At 45.6% G+C, this 24911-nt stretch overlaps 1 protein-coding gene across 3 annotated transcripts in view; it reads right to left on the bottom strand.

The window, feature by feature from the left end:
- Positions 1-9310, bottom strand: part of KCNMB4 (potassium calcium-activated channel subfamily M regulatory beta subunit 4) — a 159646-nt gene extending 150336 nt beyond the window's left edge. For 2 of the 3 annotated variants that reach the window (XR_012222402.1, XM_073555523.1), the window contains exon 1: positions 8397-9277. Coding sequence is in view for 2 of the 3 variants with exons in the window: in XM_073555523.1 (XP_073411624.1) it covers positions 8397-8732 (336 nt within the window). In the remaining variant the exon portion in view is untranslated. Of the gene's footprint in view, positions 1-8396 lie in introns of all 3 variants that reach the window. The other variant, XM_073555524.1, reaches the window with a different exon arrangement.
- Between the last annotated feature and the right edge of the window lie 15601 nt (positions 9311-24911).

Raw genomic sequence — 24911 nt, 5'->3', positions numbered from 1 at the left:
GACATCAGAATAGAACAACTCAAAAAGTTAGGATTTAACATTAACTTCCTACCACAATGGCTGCCTGCTCCCTGAGATCTATCCATCCCTGCACCTACCAAAAGTAACATGGTACCAATCGGGAGGGCAGGGGGGACATATGGAGACGAGCAGGATGAAACACAAAGAGAGAACATGGGACATAAAACGCAGAGAGTAGAAAGGCACACAATGGAAACATGGAAATACAGACTAGGAAAGACATGGGACATATAGAGTGGAAAGATGGACATGGAATGTATAGAGTGGAAAGATGGACATGGAATGTATAGAGTGGAAAGATGGACATGGGACACACAGAGTGGAAAGATGGACATGGGACACACAGAGTGGAAAGATGGACATGGGACACACAGAGTGGAAAGATGGACATGGGACACACAGAGTGGAAAGATGGACATGGGACACACAGAGTGGAAAGATGGACATGGGACACACAGAGTGGAAAGATGGACATGGGACACACAGAGTGGAAAGATGGACATGGGACACACAGAGTGGAAAGATGGACATGGGACACACAGAGTGGAAAGATGGACATGGGACACACAGAGTGGAAAGATGGACATGGGACACACAGAGTGGAAAGATGGACATGAGACGTATAGAGTGGAAAGATGGACATGAGACGTATAGAGTGGAAAGATGGACATGGGACACACACAGTGGAAAGATGGACATGGGACACACACAGTGGAAAGATGGACATGGGACACACAGTGGAAAGATGGACATGGGACACACACAGTGGAAAGATGGACATGGGACACACACAGTGGAAAGATGGACATGGGACACACACAGTGGAAAGATGGACATGGGACACACACAGTGGAAAGATGGACATGGGACACACACAGTGGAAAGATGGACATGGGACACACAGTGGAAAGATGGACATGGGACACACACAGTGGAAAGATGGACATGGGACATATCGAGTGGAAAGGTGGACATGGGACACAGAGTGGAAAGATGGACATGGAACGTATAGAGTGGAAAGATGGACATGGGACACACAGAGTGGAAAGATGGACATGGGACACACAGAGTGGAAAGATGGACATGGGACACAAAGAGTGGAAAGATGGACATGGGATGTATAGAGTGGAAAAATGGACATGGAATATATAGAGTGGAAAGATGGACATGGAATACATAGAGTGGAAAGATGGACATGGGACACACAGAGTGGAAAGATGGACATGGGACACACACAGAGTGGAAAGATGGACATGGGACACACACAGAGTGGAAAGATGGACATGGGACACACACAGAGTGGAAAGATGGACATGGGACACACACAGAGTGGAAAGATGGACATGGTACGTATAGAGTGGAAAGATGGACATGGAACGTATAGAGTGGAAAGATGGACATGGAACGTATAGAGTGGAAAGATGGACATGGGACACAAACAGTGGAAAGATGGACATGGGACACAAACAGTGGAAAGATGGACATGGGACAGAGTGGAAAGATGGACATGGGACAGAGTGGAAAGATGGACATGGGACAGAGTGGAAAGATGGACATGGGACAGAGTGGAAAGATGGACATGGGACAGAGTGGAAAGATGGACATGGGACAGAGTGGAAAGATGGACATGGGACACACAGAGTGGAAAGATGGACATGGGACACACAGAGTGGAAAGATGGACATGGGACACACAGAGTGGAAAGATGGACATGGGACACACAGAGTGGAAAGATGGACATGGGACACACAGAGTGGAAAGATGGACATGGGACACACAGAGTGGAAAGATGGACATGGAACGTATAGAGTGGAAAGATGGACATGGAACGTATAGAGTGGAAAGATGGACATGGAACGAATAGAGTGGAAAGATGGACATGGGACACAGAGTGGAAAGATGGACATGGGACGTATAGAGTGGAAAGATGGACATGGGACACACAGAGTGGAAAGATGGACATGGAACGAATAGAGTGGAAAGATGGACATGAGACACACAGAGTGGAAAGATGGACATGAGACACACAGATTGGAAAGATGGACATGGGACACACACAGAGTGGAAAGATGGACATGGGACACACACAGAGTGGAAAGATGGACATGGGACACACAGAGTGGAAAGATGGACATGGGACACACAGAGTGGAAAGATGGACATGGGACACACAGAGTGGAAAGATGGACATGGGACACACAGAGTGGAAAGATGGACATGGTACGTATAGAGTGGAAAGATGGACATGGAACGTATAGAGTGGAAAGATGGACATGGAACGTATAGAGTGGAAAGATGGACATGGAACGTATAGAGTGGAAAGATGGACATGGAACGTATAGAGTGGAAAGATGGACATGGAACGAATAGAGTGGAAAGATGGACATGGAACGAATAGAGTGGAAAGATGGACATGGGACACAGAGTGGAAAGATGGACATGGGACGTATAGAGTGGAAAGATGGACATGGGACACACAGAGTGGAAAGATGGACATGGAACGAATAGAGTGGAAAGATGGACATGGGACACAGAGTGGAAAGATGGACATGGGACACAAACAGTGGAAAGATGGACATGAGACACACAGAGTGGAAAGATGGACATGAGACACACAGAGTGGAAAGATGGACATGGGACAGAGTGGAAAGATGGACAAGGGACAGAGTGGAAAGATGGACATGGGACACACAGAGTGGAAAGATGGACATGGGACACACAGAGTGGAAAGATGGACATGGGACGAATAGAGTGGAAAGATGGACATGGGACACAGAGTGGAAAGATGGACATGGGACGTATAGAGTGGAAAGATGGACATGGGACAGAGTGGAAAGATGGACATGGGACACACAGAGTGGAAAGATGGATATGGGACAGAGTGGAAAGATGGACATGGAAGTATAGAGTGGAAAGATGGACATGGGACACACAGAGTGGAAAGATGGACATGGGACACAGAGTGGAAAGATGGACATGGGATGTATAGAGTGGAAAAATGGACATGGAATATATAGAGTGGAAAGATGGACATGGAATACATAGAGTGGAAAGACTGAGATGGAATATATAGAGTGGAAAGATGGACATGGGACACACAGAGTGGAAAGATGGACATGGAATACACAGAGTGGAAAGACTGAAATGGAATATATAGAGTGGAAAGATGGACATGGGACACACAGAGTGGAAAGATGGACATGGGACACAGAGTGGAAAGATGGACATGGGACACACAGAGTGGAAAGATGGACATGGGACACAGAGTGGAAAGATGGACATGGTACGTATAGAGTGGAAAGATGGACATGGAACGAATAGAGTGGGAAGATGGACATGGGACACAGATTGGAAAGATGGACATGGGACGTATAGAGTGGAAAGATGGACATGGGACACACAGAGTGGAAAGATGGACATGGGACACACAGAGTGGAAAGATGGACATGGGACACACAGAGTGGAAAGATGGACATGGTACGTATAGAGTGGAAAGATGGACATGGAACGAATAGAGTGGGAAGATGGACATGGGACACAGATTGGAAAGATGGACATGGGACGTATAGAGTGGAAAGATGGACATGGGACACAGATTGGAAAGATGGACATGGGACGTATAGAGTGGAAAGATGGACATGGGACACAGATTGGAAAGATGGACATGGGACAGAGTGGAAAGATGGACATGGGACCCAAACAGTGGAAAGATGGACATGAGACACACAGAGTGGAAAGATGGACATGGGACAGAGTGGAAAGATGGACATGGGACACACAGAGTGGAAAGATGGACATGGGACACACAGAGTGGAAAGATGGACATGGGACACACAGAGTGGAAAGATGGACATGGGACACACAGAGTGGAAAGATGGACATGGGACACACAGAGTGGAAAGATGGACATGGGACACACAGAGTGGAAAGATGGACATGGGACACACAGAGTGGAAAGATGGACATGGTACGTATAGAGTGGAAAGATGGACATGGTACGTATAGAGTGGAAAGATGGACATGGAACGTATAGAGTGGAAAGATGGACATGGAACGTATAGAGTGGAAAGATGGACATGGGACACACAGAGTGGAAAGATGGACATGGAACGAATAGAGTGGAAAGATGGACATGGGACACAGAGTGGAAAGATGGACATGGGACGTATAGAGTGGAAAGATGGACATGGGACACACAGAGTGGAAAGATGGACATGGAACGAATAGAGTGGAAAGATGGACATGGGACACAGAGTGGAAAGATGGACATGGGACAGAGTGGAAAGATGGACATGGGACACACAGAGTGGAAAGATGGACATGGGACACAGAGTGGAAAGATGGACATGGGACACAGAGTGGAAAGATGGACATGGGACACACAGAGTGGAAAGATGGACATGGGACACACAGAGTGGAAAGATGGACATGGGACACACAGAGTGGAAAGATGGACATGGGACACAGAGTGGAAAGATGGACATGGAACGAATAGAGTGGAAAGATGGACATGGGACACAGAGTGGAAAGATGGACATGGGACACAAACAGTGGAAAGATGGACATGAGACACACAGAGTGGAAAGATGGACATGGGACAGAGTCGAAAGATGGACATGGGACACAGAGTGGAAAGATGGACATAGGACACACAGAGTGGAAAGATGGACATGGGACACAGATTGGAAAGATGGACATGGGACGTATAGAGTGGAAAGATGGACATGGGACAGAGTGGAAAGATGGACATGGGACAGAGTGGAAAGATGGACATGGGACCCAAACAGTGGAAAGTTGGACATGAGACACACAGAGTGGAAAGATGGACATGGGACAGAGTGGAAAGATGGACATGGGACACACAGAGTGGAAAGATGGACATGGGACACACAGAGTGGAAAGATGGACATGGTACGTATAGAGTGGAAAGATGGACATGGAACGTATAGAGTGGAAAGATGGACATGGAACGTATAGAGTGGAAAGATGGACATGGAACGTATAGAGTGGAAAGATGGACATGGAACGAATAGAGTGGAAAGATGGACATGGGACACAGAGTGGAAAGATGGACATGGGACGTATAGAGTGGAAAGATGGACATGGGACACAAACAGTGGAAAGATGGACATGAGACACAGAGTGGAAAGATGGACATGGGACAGAGTGGAAAGATGGACATGGGACACACAGAGTGGAAAGATGGACATGGGACACACAGAGTGGAAAGATGGACATGGGACACACAGAGTGGAAAGATGGACATGGGACACACAGAGTGGAAAGATGGACATGGTACGTATAGAGTGGAAAGATGGACATGGAACGTATAGAGTGGAAAGATGGACATGGAACGTATAGAGTGGAAAGATGGACATGGAACGTATAGAGTGGAAAGATGGACATGGGACACACAGAGTGGAAAGATGGACATGGGACACACAGAGTGGAAAGATGGACATGGGACACACAGAGTGGAAAGATGGACATGGGACACACAGAGTGGGAAGATGGACATGGGACACACAGAGTGGAAAGATGGACATGGGACACACAGAGTGGAAAGATGGACATGAGACACACAGAGTGGAAAGATGGACATGGGACAGAGTGGAAAGATGGACATGGGACACAAACAGTGGAAAGATGGACATGAGACACACAGAGTGGAAAGATGGACATGGGACAGAGTGGAAAGATGGACATGGGACACACAGAGTGGAAAGATGGACATGGGACACACAGAGTGGAAAGATGGACATGGGACACACAGAGTGGAAAGATGGACATGGGACACACAGAGTGGAAAGATGGACATGGGACACACAGAGTGGAAAGATGGACATGGGACGTATAGAGTGGAAAGATGGACATGGGACACACAGAGTGGAAAGATGGACATGGGACAGAGTGGAAAGATGGACATGGGACACACAGAGTGGAAAGATGGACATGGGACACACAGAGTGGAAAGATGGACATGGGACACACAGAGTGGAAAGATGGACATGGGACACACAGAGTGGAAAGATGGACATGGGACACACAGAGTGGAAAGATGGACATGGTACGTATAGAGTGGAAAGATGGACATGGAACGTATAGAGTGGAAAGATGGACATGGAACGTATAGAGTGGAAAGATGGACATGGGACACACAGAGTGGAAAGATGGACATGGAACGAATAGAGTGGAAAGATGGACATGGGACACAGAGTGGAAAGATGGACATGGGACACACAGAGTGGAAAGATGGACATGGTACGTATAGAGTGGAAAGATGGACATGGAACGTATAGAGTGGAAAGATGGACATGGAACGTATAGAGTGGAAAGATGGACATGGGACACACAGAGTGGAAAGATGGACATGGGACACACAGAGTGGAAAGATGGACATGGGACACACAGAGTGGAAAGATGGACATGGGACACACAGAGTGGGAAGATGGACATGGGACACACAGAGTGGAAAGATGGACATGGGACACACAGAGTGGAAAGATGGACATGAGACACACAGAGTGGAAAGATGGACATGGGACAGAGTGGAAAGATGGACATGGGACACAAACAGTGGAAAGATGGACATGAGACACACAGAGTGGAAAGATGGACATGGGACAGAGTGGAAAGATGGACATGGGACACACAGAGTGGAAAGATGGACATGGGACACACAGAGTGGAAAGATGGACATGGGACACACAGAGTGGAAAGATGGACATGGGACACACAGAGTGGAAAGATGGACATGGGACGTATAGAGTGGAAAGATGGACATGGAACGTATAGAGTGGAAAGATGGACATGGAACGTATAGAGTGGAAAGATGGACATGGGACACACAGAGTGGAAAGATGGACATGGAACGAATAGAGTGGAAAGATGGACATGGGACACAGAGTGGAAAGATGGACATGGGACGTATAGAGTGGAAAGATGGACATGGGACACAAACAGTGGAAAGATGGACATGAGACACACAGAGTGGAAAGATGGACATGGGACAGAGTGGAAAGATGGACATGGGACACACAGAGTGGAAAGATGGACATGGGACACACAGAGTGGAAAGATGGACATGGGACACACAGAGTGGAAAGATGGACATGGGACACACAGAGTGGAAAGATGGACATGGGACACACAGAGTGGAAAGATGGACATGGGACACACAGAGTGGAAAGATGGACATGGGACACACAGAGTGGAAAGATGGACATGGGACACACAGAGTGGAAAGATGGACATGGGACACACAGAGTGGAAAGATGGACATGGGACACACAGAGTGGAAAGATGGACATGGGACACACAGAGTGGGAAGATGGACATGGGACACAAACAGTGGAAAGATGGACATGAGACACACAGAGTGGAAAGATGGACATGGGACAGAGTGGAAAGATGGACATGGGACACACAGAGTGGAAAGATGGACATGGGACACACAGAGTGGAAAGATGGACATGGGACGTATAGAGTGGAAAGATGGACATGGGACACACAGAGTGGAAAGATGGACATGGGACACACAGAGTGGAAAGATGGACATGGTACGTATAGAGTGGAAAGATGGACATGGAACGTATAGAGTGGAAAGATGGACATGGAACGTATAGAGTGGAAAGATGGACATGGGACACACAGAGTGGAAAGATGGACATGGAACGAATAGAGTGGAAAGATGGACATGGGACGTATAGAGTGGAAAGATGGACATGGGACACACAGAGTGGAAAGATGGACATGGGACACACAGAGTGGAAAGATGGACATGGGACACACAGAGTGGGAAGATGGACATGGGACACACAGAGTGGGAAGATGGACATGGGACACAAACAGTGGAAAGATGGACATGAGACACACAGAGTGGAAAGATGGACATGGGACAGAGTGGAAAGATGGACATGGGACACACAGAGTGGAAAGATGGACATGGGACACACAGAGTGGAAAGATGGACATGGGACGTATAGAGTGGAAAGATGGACATGGGACGTATAGAGTGGAAAGATGGACATGGGACGTATTGGTCTCAATGAAGGATTGCAATCACGATGGGCACTAATAACATAAGGAGTAGAGGGGAATATGGGCACAGAGGAAGGCATAATGACAGTGGAGACACACAGAACAAGTTACAGGGGGTGGCACATAAAGAACAGAACCCACGCGGAGTGACATTAGGATGTTCCGTACAGAAATATTACAGGAACATTAGGAATACAAGGAGTAGCAGACAGAGAAGAGATGGCACATAGGGTGGCATGGAGAGATGGTAAAGGCGCTCTCCGGGGGGATATGTGTTATACAGGGGGCACGGGCAGGTGGGTGCAGCACCTCCACATCCCGCCGGGCGGCCGTACCTTGGGGTTGCTGATGAGCTGCTGCTCGTCCTCATGGAGCAGCGCCCGGGAGTTGGACTCCGAGTTGTTGACGTAGATCTGCAGGCAGGGGTACAGGGACGTGCCCTTACAGTCACTCCCGCAGGTGAACGTGCACTCGAACGTCTCCCCGATCTGCTGCACCGTCAGCACCGTGCAGTTCGCGGTGGTGCCCTGGAGATCCTGCAGCGCCGGGTTCAGCCAGCAGAAGCCCAGGATGAAGAGCGAGACCACCCCGGAGATGATGAGGAATAAGCCCAGGCGGATGCTCTTGTCCTCGGCTTCGGAGTATTCATAAGCCACCCTGAGCTTCGCCATGGTGTCCTCAGCAGAGGGGCACACTCAGGGGACGAGGAGCAACTCTGCCCACACTCAGGGGACGAGGAGCAACTCTGCCCACACTCAGGGGACGAGGAGCAACTCTGCCCACACTCAGGGGACGAGGAGCAACTCTGCCCACACTCAGGGGACGAGGAGCAACTCTGCCCACACTCAGGGGACGAGGAGCAACTCTGCCCACACTCAGGGGACGAGGAGCAACTCTGCCCACACTCAGGGGACGAGGAGCAACTCTGCCCACACTCAGGGGACGAGGAGCAACTCTGCCCACACTCAGGGGACGAGGAGCAACTCTGCCCACACTCAGGGGACGAGGAGCAACTCTGCCCACACTCAGGGACATGCCGCCTCTACTTCTCCCTCAGCGTGGAAACAGCAGCTCCAGTCTCCGGTCTCACCCCGCCCCGCCGGGAGGGACTGCCCCGACTCCACGCCAGCCAATGGCGGCAGCTGGCCGAGACATGACGGCCACATGTGCCCGGAGAGGACAGCCTCCGTGACAGCGGACCCTAAAGTGGCCACCACGGTGTCACTGTGCAGATAATGCAATTTGTTGTTCGCAGTTGTCAGCCATTTCAGGCTCGGATGAGGCTGAGTGTAGGGTGATGTCCAGACACCCTCAGGGTGTAGCCACATGTCACCATCACGTCACACTTTCTATCATTTGTAGAAAACATGGCAAAACCTGTCACGTGAACAAGCTCTCAGTCTGCTGCTTGGGAGAGCCCTACAAATCCCAAGACTAAAGGGCTAAATTCTTTAGCGCCATGTCCCCCTTAGTGCTTCTCCCTGTACAGCCGCATTACTGGCTGCCCCCTTCCGAGCCCCTATAAAGAGCTAACTGTAAGGCTGCATGCCCATGATCAGTGACACTAGTGTTCTGTGTTATGAATGAGTCACCGAAGGAGGAAAAAAATCGGAGAGGTTGGCAGCTATCGGATTGCAGACCCCTGATCCTATCCACAACAACTAACAGTAGCCGTGGGGGGTTCCTACGGTGCCCTAGACCCCTCGATCACAGCCAGAGAAATAGGCCTAAAGAAAGAAAGGGCAAATCTAAACTGCCCCAGAGCAGACCCCAAAGCAATAGGCAGCCCCCAACATATAATGATGGTGAAGCAAGATGAAAACACTAACACAGATAGAAAGATAGACTGAGCAAAGACGAGGCCCAAGCTAACTAAAAAGGACAGGATAGAAAAGCTGCTGTCTGCAGTCCGTAAAAAACCCTACCAAAAAATGTCCCAACCGACTGATAGGAAAAATAGGCCCTGAAGTCGCTAGGACTTCAAAAAGACTATATCAGCACTCAGGTAAATTCTGAAGACAGAGCAAAGAGACAAACTGATCAGAGACAAAAATGGAACTCAGCACATCCCCGACCAGGGATGGCTGAACTCCAAAAAACAAGGTAAACAAAACAAAACTAATAAGTTCAATAGCAGAGCAAAAACTTATCTTTGGAAGCAGGAATCAGACTGGTCTCCAAGAATCCAGCAGAGAAATCACCAGCGACTCAGAAGGGCGTCGGCTGCCTTATATCCAGTCAGCAGTTTCTGTTACCCAGTCATCATCTACCAGATCAGGTGGTAATCAGCCTCACTACATTCCTTCACCAGAAGAGGGAGTTCATCAGACATCGACGGTGAAGGGGAAAATGAACTCACAACAGTTCTGGAAGCAATGCATTCTCGCAGAGTGGATGGGACTATTAGAAATCCCACTGTGCTTTTTTTTTTACACTGCATAAACTCTCCTGCGCAGCATGTCAATAGCCCTATTTTTTGATAACTAGCCAAGGTAAAGCATACAGCTGATATTATCGTGCTGGGAAGATCCCTGGTAATTGGGCCCTTCCCAGCATAAAAATACCAACCCACAGCCTCCTTACAATTGGCGCATCATTATTAACCCCTTAAGCCCCAAGGGTGGTTTCCACGTTCATGACCGGGCCAATTTCTACAATTCTGACCACTGTCCCTTTATGAGGTAATAACTCTGGAACGCTTCCATGGATCCCACTGATTTTGACACTGTTTTCTCGTGACATATTGTACTTCATGTTAGTGGTAAAATTTCATTAAAATAACTTGCGTTTATTTGTGAAAAAAACGGAAATTTGGCGAAAATTTTGAAAATTTCGCAATTTTCCAACTTTGAATTTTTATGCCCTTAAATCACAGAGATACGGCACATAAAAAACTTGATAAGTAACATTTCCCACATGTTTACTTTACATCAGCACAATTTGGGAACCCAAATTTTTTTTCCTTAGGAAGTTATAAGGGTTCAAAATTGATCAGCGATTTCTCATTTTTGCAACACCATTTTATTTTTACAGACCACATCACATTTGAAGCCACTTTGAGGGGTCTATATGATAGAAAATGCCCAAAAGTGACACCATTCTAAAAACTGCACCCCTTAAGGTACTCAAAACCACATTCAAGAAGTTTATTAACCCTTTAGGTGCGTCACAGGAATTTTTTGAATATTTAAAAAAAAATGAACATTTAACTTTTTTCAGGTTCAATTTTTTTTATTTTACCAAGGGTAACAGGAGAAATTGGACTGGAAAAGTTATTGTGCAATTTGTCCCGAGTACGCTGATACCTCATATGTGGGGGGAACCGCTGTTTCGGCGCATGGCAGAGCTCAGAAGGGAAGGAGCGCCGTTTGACTTTTTGAATGCAAAATTGGCTGGAATTCAGATCGGACACCATGTCGCGTTTGGAGAGCCCCTGATGTACCTAAACAGTGGAAACCCCCCCCACAAGTAACCCCATTTTGGAAACTAGACCCCCCAAGGAACATATCTAGATATGTGGTGAGAACTTTGAACCCACAAGGGCTTCACAGAAGTTTATAACGTACAGCGATACAATTAAAAAATCATATTTTTTCCACAAAAATGATCTTTTCACCCCCAATTTTTATTTTCCCAAAGGTAACAGGACGCTAAAATTTATTGTGCAATTTGTCCTGAGTACGCTGATACCCCACATGTGGGGGTAAACCACTATTTGGGCGCATGGCAGAGCTCGGAAGGGAAGCAGCGCCATTTGACGTTTTTGGCTGGAATTGAGATCAGACACCATGTCGCGATTGGAAAACCCCTGATGTACCAAAACAGTGGAAACCACCCAAAAATGACACCATTTTGGTAACTAGACCCCCCCCCAAGGGACTTATCTAGATGTGTGGAGAGAACTTTGAACACCCAAGGGCTTCACAGAAATTTATAACATACAGCCATACAATTAAAACATCATATTTTTTCCACAAAAATGATCTTTTCACCCTCAATTCTTATTTTTCCAAGGGTAACAGGACCCTAAAAGTTATTGTGCAATTTGTCCTGAGTACGCTGACACCCCATATGTGGGAGTAAACCACTATTGGCGCATGGCAGAGCTCGGAAGGGAAGCAGCGCCATTTGACCACAACAGTGGAAACCCCCCACAAATGACACCATTTTGGAAACTAGACCCCCCAAGGAACTTATCTAGATGTGTGGTGAGTAGTGTTGAGCATTCCGATACCGCAAGTATCGGGTATCGGCCGATACTTGCTGTATCGGAATTCCGATACCGACATCCGATATTTTTTCAATATCGGGCATCGGCATCGGAATCGGAAGTTCAAAGTTGATTGACAGACGAAATGACGTCATCATGATGCGCGGTGTGTGCGCATCATGATGCGCCGTCATTTCGGGCCTTCCGGGGGTCTCTGCCGGCCTGCCGGGGGGCTGTGCCGGCCTGCCGGGGGGCTGTGCCGGCCTGCCGGGGGGCTGTGACGGCCTGCCGGGGGGCTGTGTGGACTGCCCGGGGTCTGTACCGGCCTGCCGGGGGGCTGTGCCGGCCTGCCGGTGGTCTGTGCACCCTGTGGGGGTCTGTACCGGCCTGCCGGGGGGCTGTGCCGGCCTGCCGGGGGGCTGTGCTGATGTCCGGGGGTCTGTGCAAGCATCGTCCGATGGGACTACAAGTCCCATCTGGCGATGCCTGCTACCATGACAGTGATTGACACATTAGCCAATGATGGGACAGTAGAAGTCCCATCATCCGGCTAATGTGCTAAATTTAAAAAAAAAAAATACTACATACATACTACATACATACTACATGCTACATACATACCACATATATACTACATGCATGCTACATACATACTACATGCTACATACATACTACATGCATGCTACATACATACTACATGCATGCTACATACATACTACATGCTACATACATGCTACATACATACTACATACATACTACATGCTACATACATACTACATGCTACATACATACTACATACATACTAAATGCATGCTACATACATACTACATGCTACATACCACATATATACTACATGCATGCTACATACTACATGCTACATACATACTACATACATACTACATACATACTAAATGCATGCTACATACATACTACATGCATGCTACATACATACTACATGCATGCTACATACATACTACATATATACTACATGCATGCTACATACATACTACATACATACTCCATGCATGCTACATACATACTACATGCATGCTACATACATACTACATGCTACATATATACTACATACATACTACATATATACTACATGCATGCTACATACATACTACATGCTACATGCATGCTACATACATACTACATGCTACATGCATGCTACATACATACTACATGCTACATGCATGCTACATACATACTACATACATACTACATGCATGCTACATACATACTACATGCATGCTACATACAATACATTCATACAATACATACATAGACATACAGTACATATAACAGAGTAACATACTTACCAATACTTGTCACATTGTTCCCCGAAGCCATTGTCTTTTACGGAATAAATATTAACATAACAAACCACAAAAACACTCACCCATGATCCGAAGCAGTCCACGAGTGTGTCCCACGATGATCTTGGGTAGAGAACTGCAGCATCAGCTGATGCTGCCGCTCTCTACGGGCTGCAGGAATCCAATGACTGAAGGTAGGTATCCTTCCGCACTGTATTCCTCCGCCACTTAAAAAAAAAAAAGTCCCTAGTCTCACTTTATGGTAAAAGCTGTGTGGGAATTTCCCACACAGCTTTTACCATAAAGTGAGACTAGGGAACAATGTGACAAGTATTGGTAAGTATGTTACTCTATGTTATATGTACTGTATGTCTATGTATGTATTGTATGAATGTATTGTATGTAGCATGCATGTAGCATGTATGTAGCATGTATGTAGCATGTATGTAGCATGTATGTAGCATGTAGTATGTATGTAGCATGCATGTAGTATGTATGTAGTATGTATGTAGCATGCATGTAGTATATTCCAGGATATTTGTTTTGTGTTTTGCTTTTGGTTTTCTCTGTGTAAAGGTCATGTGTTCATATGCAATTACATTTTGCATGCACATTAATGCACATTAATTTACTTTTTCTGCTCAGACCCAGTTTCTCATTTGTTTCATTGTGCATTCTGTGCATATAAGGGTGTGACCGCCCTGTTTCTGAGTTGGAAAATCCATCCTGTCTGGCCTATACTATTACTGGTGGTTCAGTCCCTCTGTCCTTGTTCACATTTACGTCACTTGACAAGTGGAAAGGTTTTAAATACAAGAGTTAGGACTGTCCCACAAGGGTTGCCGTGACGTGGAGGGATGGCTTCTACATTATTTTGATCAAAATTATGTTAACTAAATACCCTCATTATTACTATTATTACTACCTTCATGCAATTTTTGCAATATATTTTTTTACTTTTTTCTTCCAGGATATTTGTTTTGTGTTTTGCTTTTGGTTTTCTATATGTAGTATGTATGTAGCATGTAATATGTATGTAGCATGCATGTAGTATATATGTAGTATGTATGTAGCATGTAGTATGTATGTAGTATGTATGTAGTATGCATGTAGTATATATGTAGTATGTATGTAGTATATATGTGGTATGTATGTAGCATGTAGTATGTATGTAGTATGTATGTAGTATGTATGTAGCATGTAGTATGTATGTAGCATGCATGTAGTATGTATGTAGCATGTATGTAGCATGTAGTATGTATGTAGTATGTATGTAGTATGCATGTAGTATATATGTAGTATGTATGTAGTATATATGTGGTATGTATGTAGCATGTAGTATGTATGTAGCATGCATGTAGTATATATGTAGCATGTATGTATGTAGCATGTATGTAGCATGCATGTAGTATATATGTAGTATGTATGTAGCATGCATGTAGTATATATGTAGTATGTATGTAGTATTTATGTAGCATGCATGTAGCATGCATGTAGTATATATGTACTATGTATGTAGCATGCAGTATGTATGTAGCATGTATGTAGCATGTAGTATGTATGTAGTATGTAGTATGTATGTAGTATGCATGTAGTATATATGTAGTATGTATGTAGTATATATGTGGTATGTATGTAGCATGTAGTATGTATGTAGCATGCATGTAGTATATATGTAGCATGTATGTATGTAGCATGTATGTAGCATGCATGTAGTATATATGTAGTATGTATGTAGCATGCATGTAGTATATATGTAGTATGTATGTAGTATTTATGTAGCATGCATGTAGCATGCATGTAGTATATATGTACTATGTATGTAGCATGCAGTATGTATGTAGCATGCATGTAGTATGTATGTAGTATTTTTTTTTTTTTTTTTACATTTAACACATTAGCCGGATGATGGGACTACTACTGTCCCATCATTGGCTAATGTGTCAATCACTGTCATGGTAGCAGGCATCGCCCGATGGGACTTGTAGTCCCATCGGACAATGCCTGCACGGACCCCTGGACATCAGCGCAGCCCCCCGGCAGGCCGGTACAGACCCCCACAGGGTGCACAGCCCCCCGGCAGACCGGCACAGCCCCCCGGCAGGCCGGTACAGACCCCGGGCAGTCCGCACAGCCCACTGGCAGGCCGGCACAGCCCCCCGGCAGGCCGGCAGAGACCCCCGGAAGGCCCGTACAGACCCCCGAGAGGCTGTACAAGGGCAGGAAAGGGTTTTTCCAATTCCGATACCGGAAGTCTCATAGACTTGAATGGGACTTCCGGTATCGGCATCGGCGATACCGATACTTTTTTTAAAGATCGGCCGATCCATTCCGATCCGATATTTTGAAGTATCGGACGGTATCGCTCAACTCTAGTGGTGAGCACTTTGACCCCTCCAGTGCTTCACAGAAGTTTATAACGCCCGGGCGTGAAAATAAAAAATAGTATTTTTTCCACAAACATGATCTTTTAGTCACCAATTATTTTATTTTCCCGAGGGTACCAGGAGAAATTGGACCCCAAAAGTTGTTGTCCAATTTGTCCTTAGTACGCTGATACCCCATATGTGGGAGAAAACTACTGTATGTGCACACGTGGCTCGGAAGGGAAGTAGTGACGTTTTGGAATGCAGACTTTGATGGAATGGTCTGCGGGTGTCATGTTGCTTTTGGAGAGCCCCTGATGTACCTAAACAGTGGAAACCCCCCACAAGTGACCCCATTTTGGAAACTAGACCCCCTAAGGAACTTATCTAGTTGTGTGGTGAGCACTTTGAACCCCCCAGTGCTTCACAGAAGTTTATAACGACCAGGCGTGAAAATAAAAAAATCGTATTTTTTCCACAAACATGATCTTTTAGTCCCCATTTTTTTATTTTACCAAGGGTAACAGGAGAAATTGGACCCCAAAAGTTGTCCAATTTGTCCTGAGTATGCTGACACCCCATATGTGGGAGAAAACTACTGTATGGGCACACGTCGGGGCTCGGAAGGGAAGTAGTGATGTTTTGGAATGCAGACTTTGATGGAATGGTCTGCGGGTGTCATGTGCGTTTGGAGAGCCCCTGATGTACCTAAACTATTGAAACTCCCCACAAGTGACCCCATTTTGGAAACTAGACCCCCCACGGAACTTATCTAGATGTGTGGTGAGCACTTTGAACCCCCAAGTGCTTCACAGAAGTTTATAACGCCAGGGCGTGAAAATAGAAAAATCATTTTTTTCCACAAAAATGATATTTTTGCCCCCAATTTTTCTTTTTTCCTAAGGGTAACAGGAGAAATTGGACCCCAAAAGTTGTTTTGCAATTTGTCCTGAGTAGGCTGATACCCCATATGTGAGAGTGAAACACTGTTTGGGCGCATGGCAGAGCTTGGAAGGGAAGGAGCACCATTTGACTTTTTCAACTCAGAATTGGCTGGAATTGAGATCAGATGCCATGTTGCATTTGGAGAGCACCTGATGTGCCCAAACAGTGGAAACCCCCAATTCTAACTCCAACCCTAACCCCAACACACCCCTAGCCCTAACCCTAGCCCTGGCCCTAGCCCTAATGGGAAAATGGAAATAAATACATTTTTTATTTTATTATTTTTCCCTAACTAAGGGGGTGATAACGAGGGGTTGGATTTACTATTTATGGCAGGTTTTATGTTTGGCGGCTGTCACACGCTAAAAGATGCTTTTTATTGTAAAAATAGTTTTTGCATCACCACATATTGAGAGCTATAATTTTTCCGTATTTTGACCCACCGAGTCATGTGAGGTCTTATTTTTTGCGGGACGAGTTGACGTTTTTATTGGTACCATTTTCGGGCACGTGACATTTTTTGATCGCTTTTTATTCCGATTTTTGGGACGCAGAATGAACAAAAACCAGCGTTTCATGAATTTCTTTTGGGGGGGGGGTGAGTTTACACCGTTCCGCGTGCGATAAAATTGATAAAGCGGTTTTATTCTTCGGGTCAGTACGGTTACAGCGATACCTCATTTAGGCCGTTTTTTTATGTTTTGTCGGTTTTATGCAATGAAAACTATTTTATATAAAAAAATGATTATTTTTGCATCGCTTTATTCTGCGAGCTATAACTTTTTTATTTTTTCCCTGATGATGCTGTATGGCAGCTCGTTTTTTGTGGGACAAGATGACGTTTTCAGTGGTACCATGGATATTTATATGTGTCTTTTTGATCGCACGTTATTGCACTTTTTGTTCGGCGGTATGATAATAAATCATTATTTTTTGCTTCGTTTTTTATTTTTATTTTTTAAGGGGTTCGCTAAAGGGGTTAACTAATGGGACAGTTTTATAGGGCAGGTCGTTACGGACGCGGCAATACCAAATATGTGTACTTTTATTGGGTTTTTTTTACTATTTCCAAAAAATGAATTTATTGGGGGAATATTTTTTTTTTTCTAATTTATTTGGCGAATTTTTTTTAATTATTTTAACACTTTTTTTTTTTAAACTTTATTACATTGTCCCAGGTGGGACATCACTGTCCTGTGACAGATCGCTGATCTGTCACATCACAGATCACTGTAACAGATCAGCGATCTGTCACAGGCAGTGCATCAGGCTTCCTCGTGCCTGCGCTTTGCAGGCACTGAGGAAGCCAGCTCCCTGCAGGCCCCCGAAGGTCCCCGTCGCCATCTTGGATTCAGGGGCCTGCAGGGAAGGAGCCCCCCGCAGCAGCGCTGCACATTGCGCTGCCGTGGGGGGCTCAGGGAAGCACGGAGGGAGCCCCCTCCCTGCCGATGCTTCCCTTTAACCCCCGGTACACCGTAATCGTGTTTGATCGCGGTGTGCAAGGGGTTAACGTGTCGGGGGCAGTTCGTTACCACCCCTGACACATTGTGCCGGGTGTCAACTGTGATAATCAGCTAACACCCGGCCACGATCAGCGGGGCTCACCACGTGTGCGCCGCTGATCGCTATGACGTACTATCCCGTCCCTGGGAATTAAGTCCCAGGGCACATGGACGGGATAGTACGTCATATGGGATTAAGGGGTTAAATGCTCCAATTCTGGCACTTTGCATTCACTCTTTCTGATGCAAAAATCACAGCTGCCATCAACCCCTGGGGTTAGTAATGGAGAGGGGTCTATCAGACACCCCCATTACTAACCCGGTAATAAAAAATTGAAAAACACACACACAGAAAAGAAAACCCACTTTATTTGAATAAAGACTTCCCCACACTATCCCTCGTTCATCAATTTATTGACACCCCACCTAAAAAAAAAAATCAGTTTCGAAGTAATCCACTCCCCACACCTGTGAATATTGGTCACTTTACTGCTATTCACAGTCTCCGGAGACATCACAGAATGTGGATTACATTGGTCTTGCATGGCCACATTTTCGGTTGCTGAACGTAGTGGTGTTTTGTTTTTATTTTTGTCTTTTTATGTTTTTCAGGTATCCTTTTCTTGACTATTTCCGATTTGTTGGATCACTTTGGACCTGCGTTTTTTTTGGGGGGGTGGTTCAATAAATTGGTGAACGTGGGATAGTGTGAGGGAGTCTTTATTCAAATAAAATGGTTTTTTTTGTGTGTTTCAGTTTTTAATTACTGGGTTTGTAATGGATGACAAGTCACAGCCACGACAGTCATCAACCCCAACTACTATAACCCTGATAGCCACCTCACCAGGGCAATCATGAAGAGTCGGGCGAAGCATCAGAATTGGAAAATCTAATTTAAAGGTATGCGCCTCTTCTGGGGCATCTACAGTGTGGTATTTTCTGGCTGGGAGGTCCCAATAACCATGGACCTTCCCAGCATGTTATCATAATATCAGCTTTCAGCTGTTTTGCTTTACCTTGGCTGGTTATAAAATATAAGGTGGGATCCCATGTAGTTTTTCATTTATTTATTTATTTGGTTAATGCATGTACAGTTATCTACACTTGCAAAGCACTAATTATACATCTCATAGCTATCTATCTACCCCATATCTATTTTCTATTACCCTGTATCAAATTATCTATATCTTTGCATATCTAATAGCATACCAAAGAGAGATAAAAATGCAAGGGAGCTGAGGTAGTATCAAAAACGAAGCAGCTTTATTTAAAGCATGACACACCAAACACACAAAAACCTCAGCGTCAAAAATTAGATAAAAACTCATTAAAAAATTAGCACAAAAAGGCAATAAAAAAGTAGTCTAATTTAAATTATAGGTGCAGAAATTCGGTATCATCAAAAGCTCACCAAAAACTCATCACATTGTATGTTCCTAATTTTCTTACTATTAAAAAAGCACTCCTCCTCCCATCAAAGTTTTTATCCTCTTAATTCTCCGTGATCTGTTGCTTTGTGAGTTTACCTTCTTTGTATGTTTACAATTTAAAATAAAGAATTTAAAAATATATATATTTTTCAGTCATCCTACTATATAGCGCTGTGTACTTACAATTGCTCATTCTGCCTTTCTACAGAGCTAATTCTTCTCTTTGCTCTATGTAGAAACAGTAAGTCTCTTGTCCCTGCATTCATCATTCACATCTTCAGCTCCTGACCCAGCTGCTCTGCTCCCTCTGGTAGGGCGTTTTGCAGTCATTTATGACTCATGCAGGGAAAATTGACCTCCTGTTTCTGTGATGGAAATATACATTTCATATAGCTCTCACTTGCATATATACTCATATATTCACAGCTAATATATACACTATAATCCAGTGCTTTAAAATGGCTGCCACGAACCAGACAGCTCTTAGGGTTTTTTTCCAAAATAAGAAAAGAGGAAGAACAACAGATGTGCAAAAGTGATGAGTAGATGTCTCAACTTTGTCCTGATTTCAAGAGTTACACTTTAGTTACTTATTCAGCCTTTTGCCATGCATTGATCATGATATATTCCATATACTCAAGCAGCCAATCACATTGAAGCTTGACAATATGGTAATTAACTAACCACCCCTTTCTATATGTAATTATAAAACCATGTATGTGCAATAAACCTCCAGAGTATTCAGGGAATGTTATCTTGTCACTATGCATGAACAGGGTCATTTTCTTTGAGCGCTCAAAAATACTCAGTTTAATTGGGAACAGCCGCAGCACACACAGGGATAGATTTAACCTAACCAAATTTCCATAACATCTGGCACCTGCACGCGGGGCGGTGGACGAAACGCACGGGGACTCTGCTGACCGGAGAGACGGAGGTGCCGGCCATGGCCTTGGCTCACGGGATGGAGACTGCGCAGCTCCATAAGTAAGGTAAGAAAATCTTGCCATCTTACCTGAACGTCCCCTGTGCCCAGTCTGGGTCCATACCTCTTGCCGGTCAGGTGTGGTCACCGCCGCATTTCCCAGGTAGTGTAAAAAGTCCACGCTCCTATCCAAACCGTGGGATATAAGCCAAGGTGTCTGCTGCATGCTGTATTTGTTTCATGTATGTGTAGATCCGGGAGAGAGTTGGAACAGTGACTGATTTTGCTTGTGGTTGCTAGGAAACCGATAACAGGAAGTTGAATCTCTCAGATAAGTTATCATAGGCTTCTCGTGCATAGGAGGGGCACGTGCGCCCAGGCTACCAGGCACGGATGGTGTTAACTTGAAGAGATATCACAGGCTAATCACTCGATAGGTTATCACAGGCTTCCTGTGCATAGGAGGGACAAGTGCGCCCAGGCTTCCAGGCACGGATAGTGAAAACCTAGAGGGATATTACAGGGTTCCCGTACCCAGCGGGCCAGGCAGGTCGACCGGGAAGAAGGGTGATACTCCTGGGCTCCTGAGCGTTCAGTGTGATTGGCAGTTGTCAGTTACCAGAACGGCTTGTACGTGTCACAGAATAATAAAAAGGGCATCGATTTCTCCCGGACGTCTATTCATGTTTGTTCATGTAATGTAATGTACTGTTGTTTTAAATGTAGAGTTAGAACAGAAAGTATTTTGCACACTTCCTTTCTGCTGTTAGCAAGTAAATCACGCTGTCACATCTGTTTTTGCTCTGTTTCCTGGTTTTTGTATTTTGAGCTAATTTCTAGCTGTAGTGTAGTGTAGGAATTTTGAGGAATTGAAACTGAGCTGTATCTGTCATCGTGCAGTCTGCCACCTTGCGACGAACGCGCACCCTGTGCCACCAATATGTCACGATCCCACCACTGACACGGGTATGTCAGCGGACGGAGGGATGCGACGCACTGCCGACACACGGCTATCACAGGCACAGTGGGGGCTTATCTTAGTTATCCCACCACTGGTACCATGTGACAAAAATGTACAGCAAGCTAATCTTGCTCTAACAATTTATCGCAGGGGTTTATTTTGGATGCCCCACCACTGCTAACAACCTTCCAAGAACTGCGGGGATTTATGAATATCCCACTTTCTCAGTTCCACTTTGGAACTTGCAGCTCTCCGGCACCCTCTTACCCTCAGGTCAGACAGGGAACTGCACCTAGGATTATTAGTCGCCGGATGGGCTGCTTGTTGTGCACGGGCAATTAGACTACTGTAGTAAGGGAATTATCAATGCTTTGGCCACAGCCACTCATTCAGCATGTAAGACCCTTCCATACTGCCAACTAGCCCAACCAACCGAACACACCACGCTGCCACCAGCCACGATTCACTTAATCAAAGAGTTAAATAAGAGGGTCCATGGCAAACCCCCAAATTAGTAGTGATTATCTAAAAAAGGTGCATAGTTCCTTTCTTAGAGCATGGAGACAAACTGATAATTTTATCATTTATTCCCAAAAGGTGGGCAGTGATTACACAGACAAAAGTTGTTACAAAGTTGAGACATTAAATATGTACAATGCAAATATAAAAACAACAAGGATTATAAAACAGAGTGACACTTACATGTGCTTAGTTGGTATTAGGCAGACCATGTGTGGCAAGGGGGATGGGCCACTTAGCCAGATGTCCTTGGATATCTGCAGGTCTTTTCAGCATCAGAACTCCAGCTTCAACTGAAGAATTGTAAGGGTGGGGTATCTTATAGCCTAGGGTCGGTTACATCACGAAAGGGGCAGTCTGCAGAAGTTCAGCCCCCCTTTCTCCCAGTTGCAATTTCACTGTAAAACTTATAATAACTATATCTTAACGAGGGAAGCTCGTATAAACACACATATGGTATCATTGGTTGTAGTTTCTTGAATATAATAAAACATCAAACATGCCGTAATTAGGACACTCCATTTGGGAGTAATCCATATCTCAGTTTCTGGAGGGGTTAGAACCGTGAAAATTAGGGGTTAGAAAGCTGACTTAGTTGCCTACGCAGAGATGTGATTATTATATCTCTGCGGTGTATGGTTTTTGCAATATGACTTGTTTTAATACTTCCCATAGCTGAATTCAAGTCCCTGGTTTTAAACAAACAAAGACATGCTCTCCACTCAGCTTAATTAACATTCCTAGCTATGGATAGGGGCCAAATGCTTGTAACAGGAAATGGATGGTGTCCTGTTACCAAATGCAGGCACAGAGCTGTTAAGGAGGGGGGAAGGGGGAATTGCAGGATCTGACAGTCTACAATGTCCTCAGTAGAGTGAATTGAGAGATTTCTCATAGAATGGAGGATTCTGGAAGGCTCCAGCAAGATCAAATGTTACTTAACATACATATCTTACAGTACATTACACCTCCCCCTTTTAGAGGGCGCTACAGAGGCATTACCTGACGGTAATCTGCCATGCTCACCTCAGCGGGTTCGCCTCGGCGGGACAACCAATCGGCATTACCATGTTCGCTGCCCTTTTTGTGTTGTACAGTAAAGTCGTACTGTTGAAGGGCAAGGCTCCAGCGGAGCAACCTTCCATTAGTTCCGGACACTGTTTGCAACCAGCTCAGAGGGTTGTGGTCGGTTACCACCGTGAAGATGCACCCGTACAGGTAGGGCTGCAAACGTTGCAGTGCCCACACCATGGCCAGGCACTCCTTCTCGATGGTGGAGTATGCCACCTCCCTCGGCAAAAGTTTCCAGCTAGGGTACATCACGGGGTGCTCCTGGTTCCCTGAGTCGACCTGGCTGAGCACAGCACCGAGTGCAAACTCACTGGCGTCGGTCTGTACCAGGAACGGGCAACTGCTGTCGACTGCTTTCAACAGTGGAGAGTTGCACAGGGCTGTTTTCAAAGCTTGGAAGGCCGCCTCACAGTCATCTGTCCAGTTGACTGTTTGGAGTAGCCTCTGCTTGGTGAGGTCAGTCAAGGGTTTTGCAGGGGCGCTATAGTCCTACACGAACTGCCTATAGTATCCTGCAGTACCCAAGAAGGACTTAACCTGTTTCTTGGTCCTGGGAGTGGGCCAGGACATGATTGCGTCCACCTTTTCTGGCTCCGGACTCATGGAACCTCCGCCTACCCGGTGCCCCGGGTAGTGGACCTCGCTCATGCCCATCTGGCACTTTCCCGGCTTGATAGGCCTGCCTGGTGAAGACGCTTGAGTACCTCCTGGACATGCCGAAGGTGTTCCTCCCAGGTGGAACTGAAGATGGCGATGTCGTCCAAGTACGCCACCGCGTACTCCTCCAGTCCCCGGAGCAGGTGGTTGACCATCCGCTGGAAAGGGGCAGGGGCATTTTTCATGCCGAAGGGCATGACTGTGGACTCGTACAGTCCAAAGGGGGTGATAAAGGTGGATTTCTCCTGTGCCTCAGGGCTCAGGGGAATCTGCCAATATCCCCGACTTAAATCCATGATTGATATGTACTTTGCTTTCACCAACCACTCAAGCAGATCCTCAATGCGCGGCATCGGGTGTGCATTAGAGGTTGTGATGGCATTGAGCCCCCTGTAGTCCAAGCAGAACCGGGTGGTCCTATCCTTTTTAGGCACAAGAACTACAGGCGAGGCCCATGCGCTTTTTGACCGTCGAATCACCTCCAGCCTTAACATCTCATCGATCTCTTGGCGCATGACCTGCATGACAAGTAAGACCCTTCCATACTGCCAACTAGCCCAACCAACCGAACACACCACGCTGCCACCAGCCACGATTCACTTAATCAAAGAGTTAATTAAGAGGGTCCGTGGCAAACCCCCAAATTAGTAGCGATTATCTAAAAAAGGCGCATAATTCGTTTCTTAGAGCATGGAGACAAACTGATAATTTTATTATTTATTCCCAAAAGGTGGGCAGTGATTACACAGATAAAAGTTGTTACAAAGTTGAGACATTAAATATGTACAATGCAAATATAAAAACAACAAGGTTTATAAAACAGAGTGACACTTACATGTGCTTAGTTGGTATTAGGCAGACCATGTGTGGCAAGGGGGATGGGCCGCTTAGCCAGTTATCCCTGGACATCTACAGGTCTTTTCAGCATCAGAACTCCAGCTTCAA

The sequence above is a fragment of the Dendrobates tinctorius genome, unplaced genomic scaffold (genome assembly GCF_039654945.1).
Source record: "Dendrobates tinctorius isolate UK_male_01 unplaced genomic scaffold, ASM3965494v1 ptg000224l, whole genome shotgun sequence".
Taxonomy (NCBI): domain Eukaryota; kingdom Metazoa; phylum Chordata; class Amphibia; order Anura; family Dendrobatidae; genus Dendrobates; species Dendrobates tinctorius.
This window is presented reverse-complemented; position numbering and strand designations above follow the sequence as displayed.